The 19,968-nt window shown below is 33.1% G+C and overlaps 1 protein-coding gene across 2 annotated transcripts; it reads right to left on the bottom strand.

Annotated features, from left to right (window-relative positions):
• Positions 1 to 1,272: 1,272 nt before the first annotated feature.
• Positions 1,273 to 14,505, bottom strand: LOC143451280 (uncharacterized). Of its 2 annotated transcripts, XM_076951723.1 has the most exons (26): positions 14,392 to 14,505; positions 13,854 to 14,032; positions 12,219 to 13,084; positions 11,920 to 11,991; positions 11,647 to 11,706; positions 11,445 to 11,558; positions 10,737 to 10,820; positions 10,440 to 10,499; positions 10,038 to 10,097; positions 9,739 to 9,878; positions 9,473 to 9,582; positions 9,057 to 9,213; positions 8,791 to 8,928; positions 7,950 to 8,066; positions 7,597 to 7,771; positions 7,257 to 7,386; positions 6,188 to 6,273; positions 5,508 to 5,558; positions 4,530 to 4,669; positions 4,289 to 4,398; positions 3,708 to 3,864; positions 3,470 to 3,607; positions 2,975 to 3,091; positions 2,710 to 2,881; positions 2,375 to 2,510; positions 1,273 to 2,158 (listed from the first exon to the last, which is right to left on the bottom strand). In XM_076951723.1, the coding sequence occupies exons 1-26, from the start codon at positions 14,395 to 14,397 to the stop codon at positions 2,089 to 2,091; spliced, it is 3,645 nt and encodes a 1,214-aa protein (XP_076807838.1). In that variant the 5' UTR covers positions 14,398 to 14,505; the 3' UTR covers positions 1,273 to 2,088. The 2 variants fall into 2 exon arrangements, with proteins under 2 accessions (XP_076807838.1, XP_076807839.1); XM_076951724.1 differs by lacking the exon at positions 10,737 to 10,820.
• Positions 14,506 to 19,968: the final 5,463 nt, after the last annotated feature.

The following is a 19,968-nucleotide window of genomic DNA, read 5'->3' on the forward strand; positions in this document are numbered from 1 at the left end:
TGTCACTGACTCTAAATTAAAACGTATGCATTTTTTTCTATTTTACTGCCGAATCTTGGTCTGGGGTTGTATTGGCTGGCAGCTGGATCTGAAAACAATTTGTAAATTTATGTCAAAACAAAAATATTTACGAAGTTCAGTTTATTTTGATTTTATAGTCGTCTATTTCATTTGCGTTTGATTGAATTATAGTGATTATTGATTTTGATCTATCAAACCTACCACCATCACAGAAACAAAAGTCTATTAAATTATATCGCAAGGGATTTGACAGAAATTAAACACAAACATTTTTTGTTGAATGAAAGTAAACGCAAGTTGTACGCTACCGTATATTTTCACAAAAAAAGTACACAGTGTAACAGATTTTAAGTTTAATTGACCACCTAATTCTTTTAAGCATACATCTTGTATCACAACGCACTGAAGGCAATAAAAACACGAGCGTATATATCATTACAAATTTTTTTTTCACATGTAAGTAAACATATATACCTTTAATTCTGACATTTTTCCTACAAAGTTATCAATTAACGGCAAAACGCTTTTTTCATGAACAAAGCCAATCTAGCTTTATCCAAACTTATGAAACCACTGCTACTGCTGCAACTATACGTCGGTTTCTGCACACTGTTTGGAGCAAAACTTTACAGTGTGTTCTCGGAAACAACCAAGAACAAGCAAAAACAAGGCAATCATTTACTTAAAATAATCTGTTAATAATTAATGACTGAACAAAGCAAAAAAATTCATCAGTTAAAAAGTGCATGTGGCCTTATCGGCGCTAACCGCGAAAGTCAAATAGTTTTCTACATGCATTCGATTGGATTGAGCACAACTCAGTAAACAATTGCGGACCGGTCGATAAATGAGGATGGACATGGTGAGACAAATAGTCTCCATCAACTATATACTGCGTTTACAAAGTTACTCATAGTTTTTGTTAAATTTAAGCGCTAATTGCAATAAAAAAAACTAAGATAATTTATTTTCATCTAACCCAAATCTATCAGTATAAGACAACGTCCTTACTAATCATAGCTAATTGCTTACAGCTATAGCACATTACGTTTTTCGGCGAGCTTTGATCTTTGCAAAAGTAAATTTTTTCAAATCAAAAGTGGCTTATTCAAAATGTGGTATGGTCCAAAATCTATTATTAGGCCTATTGTAATATTCGCTCGTATTAAAGCCCATCATGAACGAGACCAACAGCTTTTTGATGTTTATTTATTAGTAAAATTTCAAGCGCTACGTTTATTTACACACGATTGAACAAAAGCACGATAACTAAAGCAATAGCTACATGTAGCAATATTGGTTAGTAAAGCAATCAACATGTTAAGTTTGAGTGAATTTATGGTAGAGTATGACTCAATAAACAGTTTCCTCCAAAAGTCTCAGGCACAAATAACATCAGAACAAAAACAACAACTGTTTGTTAGTCCTTGTGAATATGCTCGAATGTAATGAGTTGCTAAATTTCACAGCAATTTGTCATTAAACAAATATAAGAAGTGGCTTTATCGCCATGTGGTTGCAGAGAAATAGATCCGCCGAAAAACGGCAAAATTGCTGAGCCTATGATTTACTTTTTGTAGTAATAAAGAAAGTAATAATTTTCGAAAACATTCATGACGCAGTACTTTAACATATGTTTGAAGCTTTAAACTTTTCTGGGTTAATAATTTAAATATTTGCTGGGGTTAAATAAGCTGTTTTACACTTGTATCAATATACTGTACATACGAAAGCTTACATTCGCTAATAAGGTGGAATATAAAGCACCTATACAACAACATAAGGCATACGTAAAAATAATTATTCAAATGTTACGGACGCATTACACTGTGACGTAAATATCGAATCTTACTGATTCTCCGATATTGATTTGAAAACCAAAGTTTTCGTGTAATTTTTGTTTTGCATTTCTAAAATCTTTCAAACGTGAACTACGTGTAATTCATTAATTTAGGCAATATCCTGGAAAAGGCGTTTATATGAAACAATAATTAACTTACATTTTTCTGATAAATAGCCTTTAGCCTTTAGCCTCCAAGTTCTTAAAGTCTTAGTAAGAAAAACGATTTAAGTTCTTTTGCCTTTATGTTGAAAAGTCAAACTCTCATAAATCTCATCGGCCTTGAGTCTCAAAAGTCTAAAATTTAAATAAAAAACATTAGGTTTTTCACATTTGTTTTTATTTTATTTAATTTAATTGGTATTTTATAATAAAGTCGACTTACCGATGTCACATTTTAAGTTGTATGTTGCTAACAAGGTTGATTTTAAGAGCACTATGTAAGTTAGGGTGATTGCGACAGGTGGTTAAGAAAAGCTCTCATTATTTTCCCAACTTAATTACTTTACTCACTGAGCTGGGTCTTTTATTCGTATGCTTTTCAGAATATCAATAACGTCTACTTGCTTCCTGATTTTATCTCTGTTTTTCTTCAATAGGCAGAGGTTATAGACCAGGTCCATTGCAGCTTTTCTATTTGGTTCATTCTCTGTTAAAACCGAATAAAGAAGTAAGTTGTAAGTGGCATTTCACAATTTATTTTTAATATATTACAATATAATATACTTTCTTATACTAAAAGCAATAAACCACCAGATAATATTTCAATAGAAAAAAATATTGCTTCAATACGATGCGACGTATTGCACAAATATATATTAGATAGTAAATCATTTCTGAAAGCACACCTGATTTTAAAATTCTCATAAAATGTTGGAAGGAATCAGGACATTTTAGAACAGCAGATGCATTTTCTTCATTGTAAGCAAGCTGAGCTAAATCATCGCAAATTTCCGAAAGGGAATAACTTCCTCTTTTAAGCCTAATGCGTTTGTTGTTTTGAATACCTCTGCTAAGAACCTAGACATTTTCAGTAAGTAAAAAACATAAGTTCTGTTTTCTAATAAATTATATACCTTTATGTTGTTTTAAATCAATCTTTGGAATACTCACCGAAACAATGTACTCGATCAAAGACGGATGCACTCCCAGAAAAGGCAGCTGCTGTTCTTCTACCATGTAAGTCATACAAAAAGCGATGAAGGTTAAAAACTCCTTTCTCTCAGGTTTCTGTTATACATAACACAACATTATTAGTTCAAGTAAATTCAAACTTAAATGCAGTAAATTAAAAAAGATAAACAAAGAAAATAAAATAGTCAGTATTTTCTATATAAAAACGTTTTAACGCAATTATAAAACATAAAGTGTATTCTTAAATAATTTTTGACATTTGTGTTTCAACAATTGTTTATGAAAAACTTTGTCACTGCTAGTTAGTTCTCTTATACTCGTATACGTTTCCTTTAATCAAAGAAGTGCTTTTGTTACAAAAATATGTTGTAATATTTAGTTTAAAAAGTTTTCACTATATTTTGTTTCATTTAACTCAATTCTAAAACTCTGTATTTTTATTTTAGTTTAACCGTGATTAAATACATAACTTACCACCTCTCTGGACATTTCACATCTGAATTTAAAAAACAATTCAAATAAGTTCAGTTTATTAGTAGATTTTGAAGACTCTTGTCTCCTGGCACAGTTGTATAAAATTCCTACAGTTCTGTGTTCCGCGTGCTCTTTCACCTAAACATTTGTTTGCAAATAAAGTTTATTTCCAAACGTGATCACTATAGTATCCAGTCCAAATAAGAAATATAACACGTTAGGTGTTAGTTAACCAAACCTCTGTCGGAAGCCAAAATAACCCCTGTAAATGTAGTAGGTGAACAGCCATCAATGCAATTAAACCTTGTTTGCCAATTTCACAGCAGAATCTAGCACTAGCTTTAGTGAGATTCCCCAGTAATCCTTTTAATATTTCCAAAAATCCATACCTTACACTATAAACAAAAGTTAAGTAATACTTGTGTAAGTCGTACTTTTATAAGTATTTTAGAAAGGTAAACTTGTTGATGTTCAGAGTGGAGAACTTGAGATTTTGGTTGTGACTATTGCTTCGACTTAACCATTACTATAAAAACATCGCTATTATGCATAACTACTTTATTACATTGGTCTACATCGATTGCAAACGTACTGTTTGTGTTATTACAATTGTAAATATTTTGATATTAGATTTGTACAGGATTTTCACGTTCTAAAAACATTAAAATGTTAAACATTAATGCATGAAATTTCTATTAAGTTTTTGAAACCAACCTACTTTTTATAGTTTGAGATTTAATTTTAAATAAACTAACCAGCTCTTAAAATTTACATCAAATTTTCAAAAACAATTTGAAAACCTTGCTGGCTATGGCAAACCTGTCAATTGGATATTCATTTCCTTCATCGATTAAAATCTTGAAGTACTGAACAAAAAGTGAAACGACATCTTGGCGTAACATGTCATTTACAAGTTCAAGTTGAAACTCCTGCATATGGATTTAAATATATTATAATAATGTTCAGAACAATATCATAATTCCACATATTTTTTCTTTTTCAAGACATGTACTAATATTTTACAGGCTTTTGCATTTGTTGGTTAACAACAATAAATAACCTTGGAGTAATTAGATGTGGTATAGGTTTTAATTTTCATTATTTGTTTTTGGGGAACTTCAACCAAATCTTCATTCCATTCATTATCCAGCAAACCACAGTTTTTCAAGTATTGCAAGCAATTACGAACGTCACTTTTGGCTGAAAAGGAAAAATTTGAACGTTTTTCCACGGTAATTAAAAATACTGCGATGATATAGTTTTTACCATTAACCTTGCGCTTTTCAAAGATTCTTAATTAAAATATATCAATTGTTAAGAAGTCAGTGAAACCTGATTTTGTTGAAACGTGAGTTGTTTGTTTGTCATTTTATTTTTCGAATATATTCTTTTAAAGTTAAGTTTTAAACTAAAATTATCTTGATGCACATCCTAGAATGACGAATCCTAAAGAACCGAATCTCAAAAGATTCGAATAAAATTTTCGTATTTTTTCCGAATCTAAGCAATCGTTTTTTTATGATTGAAAATTTTCATTGGCACGTTCAGGAGATACTGGTGCCGATTTTTTATTTTTTATATTCCAATACTATTCGCTTAGTGCGTTAATCTTTCATGAATTAAATCGTGTGTCATTTCAATTGTTAACTTGTTTGAACCATAATAATTTTTTTGGACTATTGCAAAGAAAATACAGGTGCTTAATTTTGTCCACTTTTATGTTATTCTAGAATAGGATCCGAAATTCTTGATCCGGAATAAATTATCTTAAGTAATTCTAGAATGGTCAATTATTCTGTTTTGTACGTCCTTATTGAAAGATCAACATTTATAATCAATCAATCTCCCGCATGACAACATAAAACCACAGAAAATCACAAACTTGCTCTACAGAAAGCAATATAGAAGGCAGGGACCTTAAGTAAGGTTTGATGAAAAATTTCATTTTGTAACTTTGTTTTGTCATGAAGCTTGTCACCTCAAATCAGAAAGTGTATATAAATTAGGCAGCTCAAAACTTAATTTGAATTTATTTTACCTTTTTCGTCGTTTACTTCTTTTGTTGACAGCACTCTCTGCAATGTTACTTCTGAAAAAAACGCGTTAAACTTAAGACCCTGGAAGTTTTTTGTAGAAAATTAGCATCGTTTTTTTCTCCGTATAAAATATGTAACTTTACCAGAAATATTTTTTAGCAACTTTTAGCTTAAGCTTGTGAATTACGTTTTGCATAAAAACAATGTTTCAATACTGGTAAAGCAGTATTTATCAAATTTAAAGCTATTATATTACAAAATAACTGAGTATAGACATTAAAGCTTGACAAAATTTTTAAAGTTTTATTTACATGTTTACATATTTGAATAACTTTCTTGGAATAAAAGGAAGACTTACTTGGTTTATATGGTTAATATTTATAATTTAGTGCTATTTTTTTAGTGCGCAGGACTATTGTATTGAGGTTGTATAAAACTTATTTCTAAATGTGACTGAGCAAAACATTTACTCTGCAAATAACTATAATATAACTAGTATATGAGCCCAAACGCTGGATACAAAGAATTTTTGAGGTACATGATATGAAAAATTAAGAAGGAAAAGAAACCAACTCTATCATTCAAATTAGTATCAAATAAATAGAAAAGTCACAAATACATAATCAACTGTATGTGAGATAAACTTGGGCTAAAACAATACAAATAATTGTAAAGTTTTTACCCCTTCTTTCATCTTTACTTTTTGAAGACACTATTTCTGTAGCTGAAATGAGTTGATAAATTTTGCTGGATATTTCTTTCAGGTTTCTGTGAACGAAATACATTTGTTAATCTTACATCGTCTCACTAAATTAGATTACTGTGTGGTTTCTGATTTAAATAAATTTGGTTTCGTTAAAGTGATCAGTGTTGGTCAAAGAATTCCGATAAACTATTTTGCTTTTGTAATGTCTATTTACTGACTTAATAAGAAAATGCAGTATTGTAGCAGTTAGGACAACGTAAACATATTTTCAATCGTAGTGAGATGTAAAAAAAACAAATATGAAATGAGTGCGTGTTTCTTTGCGTTACTAAGTCAAGAGGTTTTCATAGAATTAATTGATCAACTTAACCCTATTCTAACTAGGCTTGGCTTCTCCCGCACACTGTCATAGCAAAACGTGGCGTACAGTTGCATTGTTTGCTGTAGAAACTTGAAATTTCGTGACTTTTCCTAAAAAATGTTCAGCTATCTGTCCATGTTTGTTTGATAAAGTTGGATTTTGTAATTTTTAAGATATTGCGATATTTTCATAATTTTCCTCTGCTTTGCTCTGCTCTCCGCATTGAAGCGTATTACTCATTTACGCACCACTAACTCGACTAACTATTCTCTTTCGTTCTCTTCTCGCGGTCAGCTGGTTTTCCGCACAGCGGGGGCGCGACGTAACAAGAAGAATTTCTAGAAATGTGTCACTTTTAGAAATACTTAATTTACACTAAATTCACTTTCTTTAGTTTTACATTTATGATGTATACAGGAAGCCAGATGATTTTTCTACAAACCTGTAAAAATCCGATCAGTTTACGACGTATAGTTTTCTAGTAATTAACGATTGAAAATGTGTGTGCGGGGTCGGCCATACCTAGTTTTTTAGTAAATTCGCGAGCCTGGTTAGGATAGGGTTAAGTAGAAAATTGCAAAAAATTAAATCTAATATGAAATTTAAATGTAGTAAGAAATAGATGTAAGTATACTGTAATACAGTTCTTGTATTTTGGTATAATAATTTGAAGTTATATCTTACTTATCGTGATCTTGTTTCTGAGACTTTCGCAAGAAATCCATTATTTTTGTTGCTTTGTTGATTTGTTCTCTGTTTTCTTTCGGCAAGCACAGGTGGTACAATAATTTCAACGAAGACTTGTTTTCTGTAACTGATGCGTGTGAATGAATAAATGCACTAGGAAAAGTTATTATTTCGCATTTAAAAAAAAATAAAATCCAGAAAACATTTTGACTTACATAAAATATATATGGTTGATAAAAAAAGCCTAATTATTATAAAGTAATATATATACATTCTTCTGAAATACTTAAAAAAGAAGATAAAAAAGGTAAAAAAATATTGCACCATTTTAAACAACCTGAATTTAGCATCGACGTTACACATTTAATTGATTCAGATGCATTAAGTATGGTTCTTGCATTTTCTTTGTTGCGAGAAAGTTGAAGTAAGCCATCACAGATTTCGTTAATCGAAAATACGATTCCACTATCAAACTCAATATGTTGATTACCATGAAGACCTTTATTGATAGCCTGAAAGTAGTTGATTTTGTAAAATTTATAGTATAATATAATTTTATTACGTTAAGAAAAGCCTTAATTTTAAAAAGTTTAAAAAAATCAAATTTGTCAGTGGGCTATACAGTCTTTAGTATACTTTAAGCTGTCACGACTCATGTGTTTGATCAAATATTAACTTTTTATAACTTACCTCGACAATGTAATTTATTAGAGACTGGTGGACTGCAAACAAATGCATTTGGTGATCTTCAGCCAGATAAGCCAGTAACAAAGCAAAAAAGGTTAAAAATTCCATTCGTTCCCTTGTCTGTGCAAACATAATTTATCAAACACAAACTTTTTCGTAACAATTTTATTAAATTTCCAAGCTTTCCATTGTTGTAAAAAAATATGTGTGTACGTACAATTTGAAACATTGCTTTTTCTAAGTGGTTTAAATAAGCTGATTTTAGTTTTCTTAAAATACCGATCGTGTGTTTTCAAACAAATGAATTAAAAATGTTTTTTTGTTTTGTTCTGTTTTTATTCTCGTTAGCTGTGTTCTGGAAAAATTATACCTACAGAAAAACTGTACCATTTTGCAAAATAAATTTGTTCACACAAGATAAGCATCAATAACTTTTAAGAATCAAAAATTGGTAATTGTCTATTTTTTTGAATCATGTTGTTACAATTCATATTCAATTTGCAAAACACATAGTAGATACAGTAAAAAGAGCAAAACAAATGGTTGCTCTAGTCTATAGTATACTATAACTTTAGCAGAGTGCATAGGTTAAACAAAGCTATAGATCTGTATTGTACAACTTACATTTTTTACAAGTTAACTGCAAAGTTAAGCCTTGCTTAGGTTTTGCACTATTAACGCATTTCAAAAAATTTATTAAGATATTTGTTAAGGCTTATACCTCGTGCCGCTAAGGTATTAAAACTAGAAATTAGGAGAACATAAAACGGATTTTTACACTCAAGTATATTCAAGTTTTTTTCTGAGTTAACATTCTGCTATTCTGCTTAATACAACGATGTACCATTTTTGTCACCATTTCTTTTCTGAATTGGGATGGTATGTTTGCAATACTCAAGATTTGTGTGTGCTTTAAACACCACAATCTTCTTGAACAGTTATACAAAATGCCCAAGCAGCTTCTCGAGGCGTTTTCCTTTGTCTGTTAGAAACAAAAATAACAAAATAATGTTTTTTAACATCACAAAAATAGCGTGGATCTGTCGAAAGGTGTGTTGTTGCAACAAAAAACTCTTTCAAAATTGCATTACGTAAAGTGAGCAGTTAAACCTTTGTTGTCAGCCATGTCACACCCTGGATATAACGAAAGTGAACAGCCATCAATGCGATCAAGCCGCTCTTGCAAGATTCAACGCAAAATGCATCACTGGCATCAGAAAGATTCCAAATAATTCTTTTAAAATGATCCAAGAAAAGACATTTTACGCTTAAAACAAAAAACAAAAAAAAACTAGTTTAGTACATTGTCAATGTGCAAATAACTCATGGAAAAGTTATTGCACAGATTTAGGTTGTTATAGTAAAGTATTTGTAATACCACCAATACGTTGATACTTTTAAGGTTACCTAATGGTTATTCGAATCAGTTAATCTTAACATTTTTGCAAAACCATGCAACCTCCATCAACAGCGTAAAACGTAACGTGTTAGTCATGCAACAAAACAAAAAGCTGAAAATGAATAACCTGTCCTTTGGATAGACATATCCATCATTGATCAAAATCTTCAAATGTTGAAGAAACAACGAGATTGCATTTTGATGTAAAACTTCATCGGCAATTTCTTGCCGGAACAGCTTTCAAAAGATTTCGACTTAAATTAAATTAATTAAATTCGAATTACAAATTAAACGTTAGTTGTGTCAATTTTTTAGGATGATAAGACCTCTGCTACTGCATTACTTATTTGTAGCAAAATTAAATCAAACATACAAACGTAAGACAAGCAATACCTTGGAATAACAAAGGCTCGTATAAGTACTTAATTGTTTCAATTTTAATTTTGCATTATTCACCACTTCCGTACTCCATACTGTCTCCAGCAAACCACAACGACTTAAATAGTCAAGAGAAGTTTTAACATCAGCTTTCACTTTTAAAACAATAAAAAATTATTGAACAGTTATTTGTTCAACGTTTAAGTTGGTAAATGCTAATATTTAACGGTTTTAACACATTCTTTAAAATCTAATGGTTTTGCAAAACGACAATTAGTAAGCTTAAAGCAGCTACTGTGTATCTTTTTTACTACCTTCATCAACAGTAAAGACGTAATGGGACGACGTTGTTGAACTATTTGATTTATCATCAGCTGCAACCATTTATAAATCTTTATCTGTTTTCTACCTTTTAATTTGATAATAAAAAGTTGTTCATAAATATGAGAAAAAAATCAAATCTGCAGCAGTTTTATGTTTTGCAAGGAAATCAGTTCAAAATACAAGATTAACTCAATATAAGAACAATCTATATAAGTCTCATGTTCCAATTATAAGCACACTAGCTATGTTAACTCAGCTGCTACCATTTTTGTGGCTTTGATCCAGCCAAACAAAAATTCAATTAGATTGATATATTTTCGCCTTAAAACACTATACAAGCAATATTATAACAGATATTAAATGGAGTTTTCTACAATATAAGTGAATGTCACCTGGTGTCGAATCGGATGGATTTGGTTGCTCATGCGGTCCTGTTGTTGAGGGTTCCAACACTAAAAGTAATGGGGTTAAAGATCTAAATAGAAAAAAAACAAAGCTCTTTTTTTACGTTTAATGAAGAAAACATTGAACAATTTTTTCTTGTAACCTAATGACCCTTTTTATATTTTTGTAGTTTTTCAAATTTTTTCCATCATCTTTCAGTTTTAATATTTCAAAAATTCACCACCATTGTTTAGAATTATGCCAAATTTGTCGGAATAATCTTTTAAAATTTTAACGTTACAGACCTGTAGTATCTGCTTTAGAATTGTCTCCAAGTTTTACCCGATAATAATTGGAGCCATAACAAATTTGATGGTTTTTTTGGGAATCTACATGTAATAAATGTAGCAAAATAATTAACTTTATAAAATCTTAGAATACAAAACATGTACAGATTTCTTATAAAATTTAAATGACTGACTCATGCATATATGCTGTTTGAAGCTAAATGTTGCTGATTCTTGGAAATGTGACCATGGGTCCGACAATCCCAGGATATGTGTGAGCGTAACATGGGATCTTTAATGGCCACGGTGATTTTTAGAAAATTTATTAAAAAAAAAGACAGATCATTTCATTTCAAACACAAATAAGGTTTTTTAAAGAAGTATGAACAGCAAAACATTTTACACTTCTTATGTGATTTGCATTTGCAGTAATTTTGCTGTAAAGCTTAATAACGGGAATGTGTTACCTTGATTAACTATTACAAATTATTTTTGGACACTTTTAATCAGTGGTTCGAATGCTTCAAATTTTTAAATTTTAAAAAATTTGCAGCTAAAAAAACATTGGAAACTATTTTTGTTAGGTAACATCGCCATTTTCCTGGTTTATCTTTTTTACTACTCAAACAATATATGTACCGTAGTGTCATAAAATGCTACCAAAGGTAAAAAGCCAACTGCAAAATATGCAGCTTTATCGGCATAATCCTTATTTTTAGGTTTTACTTTCAAAAGAAACTCCTTCAGTCGGTTCTTTTTCTTCTTTCGCTGAAGCTGATGGTGTTACTTCTATACTTGCATTGTTTTGGGTGGTTGGAATCAATGACATTAAAACATGTTCTATAAACATTGTGCATTCAATGAATCCAATATTAGTCAAGTTAAGAACATAATGTTGGCCCTCTACAGATACTATATTAAGTTTCACCTGATGTCAAATTGGATGGACCTGGTGGAAAGTGTGGTGATGAAGTTAAAGAACCAAATTCTGAAAAAATATGATTAAAAAATCAACCGTACTTTGAGAAAAGATACAAGTCTTGCTCTTGTTCAAAAAATCTGGGCAAATTTTGATATGTGACGTTCAACACAATAACTTTTTTAAACACATTTTTTACGGTAAATACAATTCAATTATTCTAAAAAATGAGTCAATTTTTCAGTTTTATTGCTGCTTAAATCATTGAGGATTACGCAGTACCTGCTGTAGAATTTCCATTAGGCTCTACATGTTGAACTGACCGGGCAATCCTCTGATATGTCTCTGAGAAATCTAAATTCAATTTAGAGAACGAAACATATTTTCATTTCTAATGCAAGGGAGCAAAAGTTTTTATTTATTCAAGATTATCAGTTGCAGTAACTTACTTTATGTATTCACCTAAATATGTTGAGCATGAATTCCATGCGGGACACACATTTGCTAATTTATGAGTGCTAGTTTCCCAAATTAGAATAAAAGAAAAACCTAGTATAGGAAAAAAATCATACTTATTTTACCATTCAAATCGAAGTCAGGTGGACGGAATTCGCTGACAAAAACATATTTTTCTCTGTCCAAAGATGAAAGGCGAACGTCCACGTTTCTAAGCGCTTCACCAACTTGTTCATGAACAGCCTGGATGCTGTAGTTCCCCAGAATACTGTACAGATCGTTCTTTATTTTCATCATAAAAGGCCGATCAGCAGGGTCTTGTTGCCAACAAGAGATCATTTCCTCTTTAAGAAAACGAAGCACATCAGCATCACCATCTGGAAATGTTTCCTCTTGCTCCCGTATCTGTTCTTCGATGCTTTCTAGACTTGGTCGTTGGCCTTCAATAATTTTCTCAATGAATGTTTCTGGTGGTACACTCGCGTCAAGTAGCGGTTCTCTTGTCAAAATCATATGCAAGGTCATTCCATAACTATACGTGTCATGCTTTGGAGTCAACCTTGTGCCAATACTTCGCAATCGTTCAGGAGCAGAGTATAATTTGGTCAGTTGAATAGAATTTAAATCTCTGTAACTGGTTGATGTGGTAGAGCCAGTATAACTGGACAGCTGTGCCGCGCCAAAGTCTCCAATCTTGCAATGTAAATCCTCGGTCATGAGAATGTTTTCTGGTTTTATATCTCCATGCAACAGTCGTTTGTCATCAAAGAGATTATGGATGAAAGCAAGTCCGTTGGCAATCTCTGCACCAAATCTCGCTCTAAGCAGAGGACCCAAGACGACGTCTTCATCCAAAAGAACTGCTTTCAGATTACCAGCAGGAAGATATTCCATGATAATTGCAATTGCTCCAGACCATTGCGTCCATCCGTAAACACGAACTATGTTTTCGTGGTTGGCTTGCTGGAGGTGACCAATTTGTTTCTTAATTCTGTAAATACATACTGTAGTTATAACATTTTTATGCAGGTCCAAAAAAATAAAAAACAATGAGTGCTTTTGCAGTTTTCTTAAGTTTACGTATCATTTTAATTTACTTGAAACCATGAAATTTGGCAGAAATCAGTTGTAATTAATGTTTTTTTTTTCGGTAATTTATTTTTGTTTTTTTGCACAAAAAGTTTTCTCTTTTTTCAGACAAATTCTGCTTCAAGTTTGGGCCGATTAACATTGTATTGATATATTAGTACGTATAGCAAACAATTTGCAACAACATGACTGGCAAGCTTGTTACGCATCATTTGCTCTCGAATCGTACCATTGATGTCATAGCTACGTAAAAAGAATTATTACAATTAATATTTTTTCTCATTTGAAAAAAATCTACGTTAAGCCGTGAATAATCATAATAGATTGCAATTTGCTTTAACGTTTTGAGAAAAGCTACAAAAGAATATTCAAAACAAACTTTTTTTAGGCAAACTAAATCGACACCTACTGAAACGCACAGTAGCTGTAGCACAGCAACACCTAGCTGCATACGAACCACACATACACGGTCTGTTGATATAACAGCGATTTTTCTCTTCGAAGTCAGTAAACGCAAAAAAAACGCAAAATATGTTGACGCAAAGGCACATCAATTTTGAACAAACCTTCAGGCCTATACATATAAGCACGTACGCAATTACATTTTAAATCTGCTAAACCAATAATGTTAACAAACACACCAATAAACAAAAAGAAAATTCAAAACTTACTTCTTTTCCAGTAAATTTTTTTCCCTCGCTCCACCTTTCATTTCAGAACATTTCACAGCAATTGCTCCAAACTTTTCATGAAATCCGAGACGAACCTTTCCGTATGATCCTGCTCCGAGGTTGCCTTCATCATCATCATTGGCAAGGCAAAGGATTTCATCAGCTCTGAATAATTTAATCTAAAACAAAAAGTCAATTTTAAGGTTTCAGTTCTAACAATGCACTCATCAAGAAAAAATAGTCTATTTTATTCCACATTTGCTTATATTTTGCTGTTTTGATGATGTAGGACAATAGTCCTATATACTAATTTATACGTCGTTTATACTTCATTACATAAATTATACTTTATTTAAAATCATTTTGAAATAAAATGCATTACGAAACGTAATTCGGGTATGCATTACTTAACTTTAAGATTACTATTAATTCCGACTGCGACTTATCAAAGATTTTTCCAAATAAACTTTATTATGAATACCTAGTTTGTTTGTTAAATATAATCTAACCTATTTTCAAATAAAAAACATTAACTTACCTCCATTTTATGGTTATGAACAGGAACTGGCTGACGCCGTTCACAAGAACTGTTACGCACACTGACACAACAATATGCTTCTCGGTTCGCACAATTATCGCTTACAGTAGCTATAAATATTTTTTCGTCACGCGTAACTGAAAACCATGAGCTTGAAAACAAGTTGAGTAAGGGTAAACTTTTTGATGATTGATGTCATTGACTTGTGTGGTGTTAAGTTTCCATACCCAAATATTTGTTTTTTAAAAATATTTGTCAAAAACTGGGAACATTTTCAATAAAAGTTAAGTTCTATTCCAAATGATCTTACTTTAAAAAGCTTTTTTTTCAATGATTTTACACCTGTGTTTATCATCAAATTTACCGCACATAATTAATCAAACTAACTAGAATAGGGCAATTTCAACTTTTGCTAAATAAAAAAAACGCGATAAATAAAACTGAGGAACGAGATAAACAGTTTACACTTTTTTGCTGAGATTCGCGCTTACTAAGCAAACTTTGCAAATCGTAAGATAATAATGTTAGATAACAGTAGGCTGCACTTTTCTTTGAAACTGCAACTAACTCCATGCGTCAGCACGACTCAAAAACATTCACTTCGGTTAAGGGTTAGGGTTATAGCTAAGGGTTATCGGTTTTGCGGTTTAACGGGCGGCTTACCAGGCATTAACTTTACTTTTCTTAGCTCAGATGTTTCATAACTACCGTACAAGCGAAGTAAAAATATTAAAACCAAATCAACCGTAAACTTGAAGCGTAAACTTCTACGCAGCTCATTGCAATAATAAACGTTTAGTCCAAAAGTAATTCACTGAATGGTATTGCAAATATGACCTTACTAGTGTTGTATACATAAAAGTGATGATATAGAATATATACAAAGACCTACGAACTTACATAATCTTAGCTAGCCATGCAGATCAGATGTTACTATATTGTACGATTCAATTATATCTATTCAAAGAAAACTAATAAAAGTAGACTAACTGGTCGTATGTTGGTTGTACGAGAAAAAAATTGAACAGTGTTATAAACAAGAAGTAAAATTATGAACAAGTGTGCATTCAAAGACTGTTACCTACTGCAAAATTTAACTTTTACACTAACAACCACCTGTGGTCGTTATAGGTCTGCGTGTTTGTTTAACGAAATCTAGCAAGTATCGACATAGCTTATATCGGGTTTTAACACCACCTTGCGGCTAGGTAATTCACGCATGTTTCCCCGCATGTTGTCTAACACAAGTCATGTTTTCATTACATTATCCCAGTTGAAAATTGAATGAATAAATTGATTGCTTTATCAGTTTGCAAAATAGGATGGTGTAACATGCAACATGTTTCATCATGACTGTATTTCTATCGCAATTTTTACTTTTGGAATAGTTGCACAGTAACTTACTTTTTCAGTAATTAGGTTTCTAAGATTTGCGATAAGTAAAATTTTTTGAATTTAATATGAGGAAACAGAATGCGTTTTCAAACTCCAAAATTTTACCGGTGAAACCTCATAGTTTTATAAGGATTTCCTAGTTAATTTCGCTGGTTAAAAATCGTGTGATAAAAGTTGCACCAGAGCAGCATTACACCAGAGCAGCATTGCAACAGCGTTGCAACCATTGCTACACAAACATAAACAAACAAACAAAACAAACAACCACTGTACGATGCAACAATTGACCTTTAAGTAAACAATTGTATGCAGTGACGTAGATATATCTTAACATGGATTATTATGACGAATATAGCGCTGGCTGCTGGCGACGTTATTTTCAATTATACACTGTTTTGTCGAAACATTGCTGGGCATCGATCATTGCGTTTTTTTTTTGTTCTTTCTTATTGCGTTGCTGAAAATATCATTTAATATGAATGACAGTTCAATACGAATATATCCCGCGTTCTTTTTAAGCGGCCAACGATTGATATCCATCTACCGTAGCAGTGTATTTACGTTTATAGTAACCACTGGTTGGCTTCTGGTTATGAGCAGAAGCGTTAATGGTACAATTCACGACAGACAAACATAGACCAACCAGTAAAAGCGTGTGTGAAATTAGTAAACGTAATTGCGGAGTTTCCAACCAGCTTTACAAGCCGCGCTAAGGGTTCACATTTGGCTGTAACCATGTGTAGCCTGACTAAATTTCGTTTAACGTGTCTCGTTACATCGTTTGTATTGGGCCAGCATTCTATTAACAGAGCCATACACAGAATTATATTTTTTTAGATCATAGATTAAGTTCATAGCTCTATGCTTACACACAAACTCATTGCAATGTTTTGCAAAAATGCTGATGCTTGCGCAGTTTTATTTCAAAGAGTAGAAATTAACAGAATAAATAAATAATAACAAATCACGGTCTTTGACAATTATATTAATATTTAGTATTAGTTTTAGTAAACAATAGTTCAAGTCGTGCAAAATTTCACAGCAATGTGTTTATACTTTTGATGAATTCCGAGACGAACTTTTCCGTATGATCCCTCACCGAGGTTTTCATCATTCTCATCAACAATGCAAAAGATTTCATCGCATCTATAAAACTTAATCTGTCGAAAAGATTTCACCGTTAACTACATATAGAAAAATGTTTTGCCGTTTGGTGGCATTTTTGAAATAAGCACACGTTCTACTCGTGGTAGTCGTTCTAAGTTCACACAAGTTAACGACGACATACATAACTTAAAACTGTTTCAAATAAGTTATAAGATTTCGAAAAGCATACATATAACATAGATGTTTTAAATTAATCAGTGTTTTTAACAATTTTTGCCTTACCTGCTGTGCTTCATTCATGATGACCAACTTCACCGATATAACTGGAGAACTTTACAGTAACTTCTACGACTTGACACGATGCTGATATTCTGCTTTGTCGAATAAAGATGCTCCGCCCTTTCTGCTTCTTCCCAGCAGGTTTCGTTTGAGCCCGCCAGAAGGTAAACATGAGCTCTTTGGAACGCCAACATTTTTATACTTTTCATCAAGTTTGTTTTAATCCGTGATTATATTTGCAGTTTTCAGCGATCTCTGGTTGGTAGATTACGTGTCTGGTGTGTAGTGACCCGGTTTCATGCGTATCCTTTTATGCCAGTACAAATCACAAATATCCCCCGCAGAATAAAAACCCAACTAAAACGCCGATTGGAACTATCGAAACATAATTCGTTCATTCGTGCAGTAAAGCATAACCCATTTATATAGACAGTATTAATCACTTGCGAGGAATCCGCCTAGAGCTACAAAACTTTAGAACCAGAGCGCCATGTGACATGATTGCGTCGCGTGGAACGTCTTACTTGATAACTAATTTCAGTTGCCAACAAAAAGTTATTTAGTTGTTTTATTATCCAAACCTTATATTATAGAATTAAATATTTAATGACATTAATTATATTTTGAATAGAAATCTTATTAAACCAACTAATAGTTGGGCTATGATTGCTGACTAGCACAAAATAAATATATAAAATTTGCAAAAAACACAATGGTTGTTGCGAAAACGATTGCTATATTTGGGCAATAAGTTAAGTTAGCTATCTACAGTAAGCAACATATGACAAACTTTGAATGATCTAAGATTTTTTCGCTCGTTCTCCAAGTTGTTCATCAACGCAATAACACTGGTAATGATTAACCATACAGGCTTAAGGGTCTGCACACTATGTGTGCTAGGGTGGGTAACTAATTTTAAACCACTAAATAAATAAATCAATCATCGGGAACTGTTTGAAGTGCATGGTGTATGTATGTTACGTGTTTTGTGCTCGTTTGACGTGCCTTTGTGTTTCTGCCTTCGGCCGGAGGCGCTGATGGTTGTAAGTTGTAATTTGTAACAGGAATGATAAATGTTTACACTCATTCAACTTGTTGAAAGACGCACTCGTGACAAACCCGGTATTGAGATACCCGGACTTTACGCAGCAGTTCATCCTCGATACAGATGCTTCAAATTCTTCGCTCGGCTGTGTTTTGTCACAGATTGTAGATGGTGAAGAACACCCAGTTTCATACGCAAGTAGGTCTTTAACGAAAGCAGAAAGAAATTATTCCACCACGAGGAAGGAACTCCTGGCAATTGTTTATGGGGTGCAGAAATTTCGTTGTTATCTTGGCACACATTTTCTTCTTCGCACGGACCACGCTTCGTTACGGTGGCTGTGGACAGCTAAATAGACATACGGTCAATGGGCGCGCTGGTTTGAAATATTGGCTAATTTTGATTTTAAATTAATACATCGCTCTGGATCAAAGCACTCCAATGCAGACGCACTTAGTAGAAGGCCACAGAGCAGCAAAACAAGTGATTCTAATAGCGTCGAAGTGAATCCAGAGAGGTATCCGTTTGAAGTTGAAGAAAACTTTAAAACCTGTAAGACCTTGACGGAAAGTGTTTTAAGTATTGATCTTCGTGAGGGTTTCGGTTGGACTCTTGATCAAATTTCACAAGCTCAAATGTCCGACGAACATCTTTTCGTAGTACTAGGTTGGATTAGAGCCAGCGCAAGACCCCCTTTTAAGAAAATTAAGAAGTTGAGCAGTGAGATTCGACATTACTGGTCTTTGTTTGGAGAGTTTTTTTTAGTACACCAGTGCTTGTACCGCAGTCTGGAAGACACACTGGAAGGAAAACGTCTTCAGTTACTGGTTCCTAAAGAAATGCGTCCGAGAGTCCTGAAAGAGTTACATGACGCATCACATGGAGGAGGACACATGGGTGTTGATAGAACAGCTGAAAGAGTTTCAAGACGATTTTACTGGCCACGCTGGAAAACGGATGTCCGTGAGTATTGTGAGCGTTGCACACTCTGTGAATTACGTAAAGCTCCTTCTAGAACACCAAGAGCGCCCTTGGTACCTTCCGATGAGTTGGAGCCAATGCAAAGAATAGAGATTGACGTCCTTAGAGGACTTCCTGTGACACATTCAGGAAACCGTTACATACTGGTAGCCACTGATATGTACACTAAATATATGCAGGCTTGGTCAATGCCATCACAGACAGCCCAAGAAACAGCATTTGTTCTTTATCATAACTGGATGACGATTCATGGTGTTCCGGAGCGGATTCACAGCGACCGAGGAGGAAACTTTGAGAGCCAGTTGTTTAAAGAGCTTATTGATCTTCTCGGCTGCAAGAAATCAAGAACCACAGCATACCACCCTTCTGGGAACGGAGCAGTTGAAAGGGCCAACAGAACCATCCTTTCCATCATGAAGAATTATGTCCAGCGCGATCCACTATCCTGGGATAAGTCTCTCTCCTCAATTTGTGCGACCTATAACGCCAGTCGACACGAAGAGACAGGTGTTTCTCCACATTTCCTTCTGACTGGACGAGAATTGAGATTACCAGCAGATTTGATGACTGGACAGCCTTCAAGTCGTCCATCATCGTCGGCAATGTTCGATTTACAAGACCGTATGCGGCTTGTCCACGAAGTCGTGAAAACGAGACTCGACCAACGTCGGCAATCCATGAAAGAACGTTACGACAAGTCGGTATCGAGACAAGCGGAGTTTCAAGTAGGAGATAAGGTCATGCTGCGAAACACTGTCATATCAAAAGAT

This window comes from Clavelina lepadiformis, chromosome 4 (assembly GCF_947623445.1).
Source record: "Clavelina lepadiformis chromosome 4, kaClaLepa1.1, whole genome shotgun sequence".
NCBI lineage: Eukaryota > Metazoa > Chordata > Ascidiacea > Aplousobranchia > Clavelinidae > Clavelina > Clavelina lepadiformis.

What these genes read in the sequence shown, in the direction of transcription:
- LOC143451280 (XM_076951723.1), bottom strand. An exon ending in ACCTGACTTCGATTTGAATG is followed by an intron (nt 11,992 to 12,218) that starts GTAAAATAAGTA and finishes AATTGAATTTAG; the next exon opens with ATTTCTCAGAGACATATCAG. An exon ending in TATTTTGGCTTCCGACAGAG is followed by an intron (nt 3,608 to 3,707) that starts GTTTGGTTAACT and finishes ACAAATGTTTAG; the next exon opens with GTGAAAGAGCACGCGGAACA.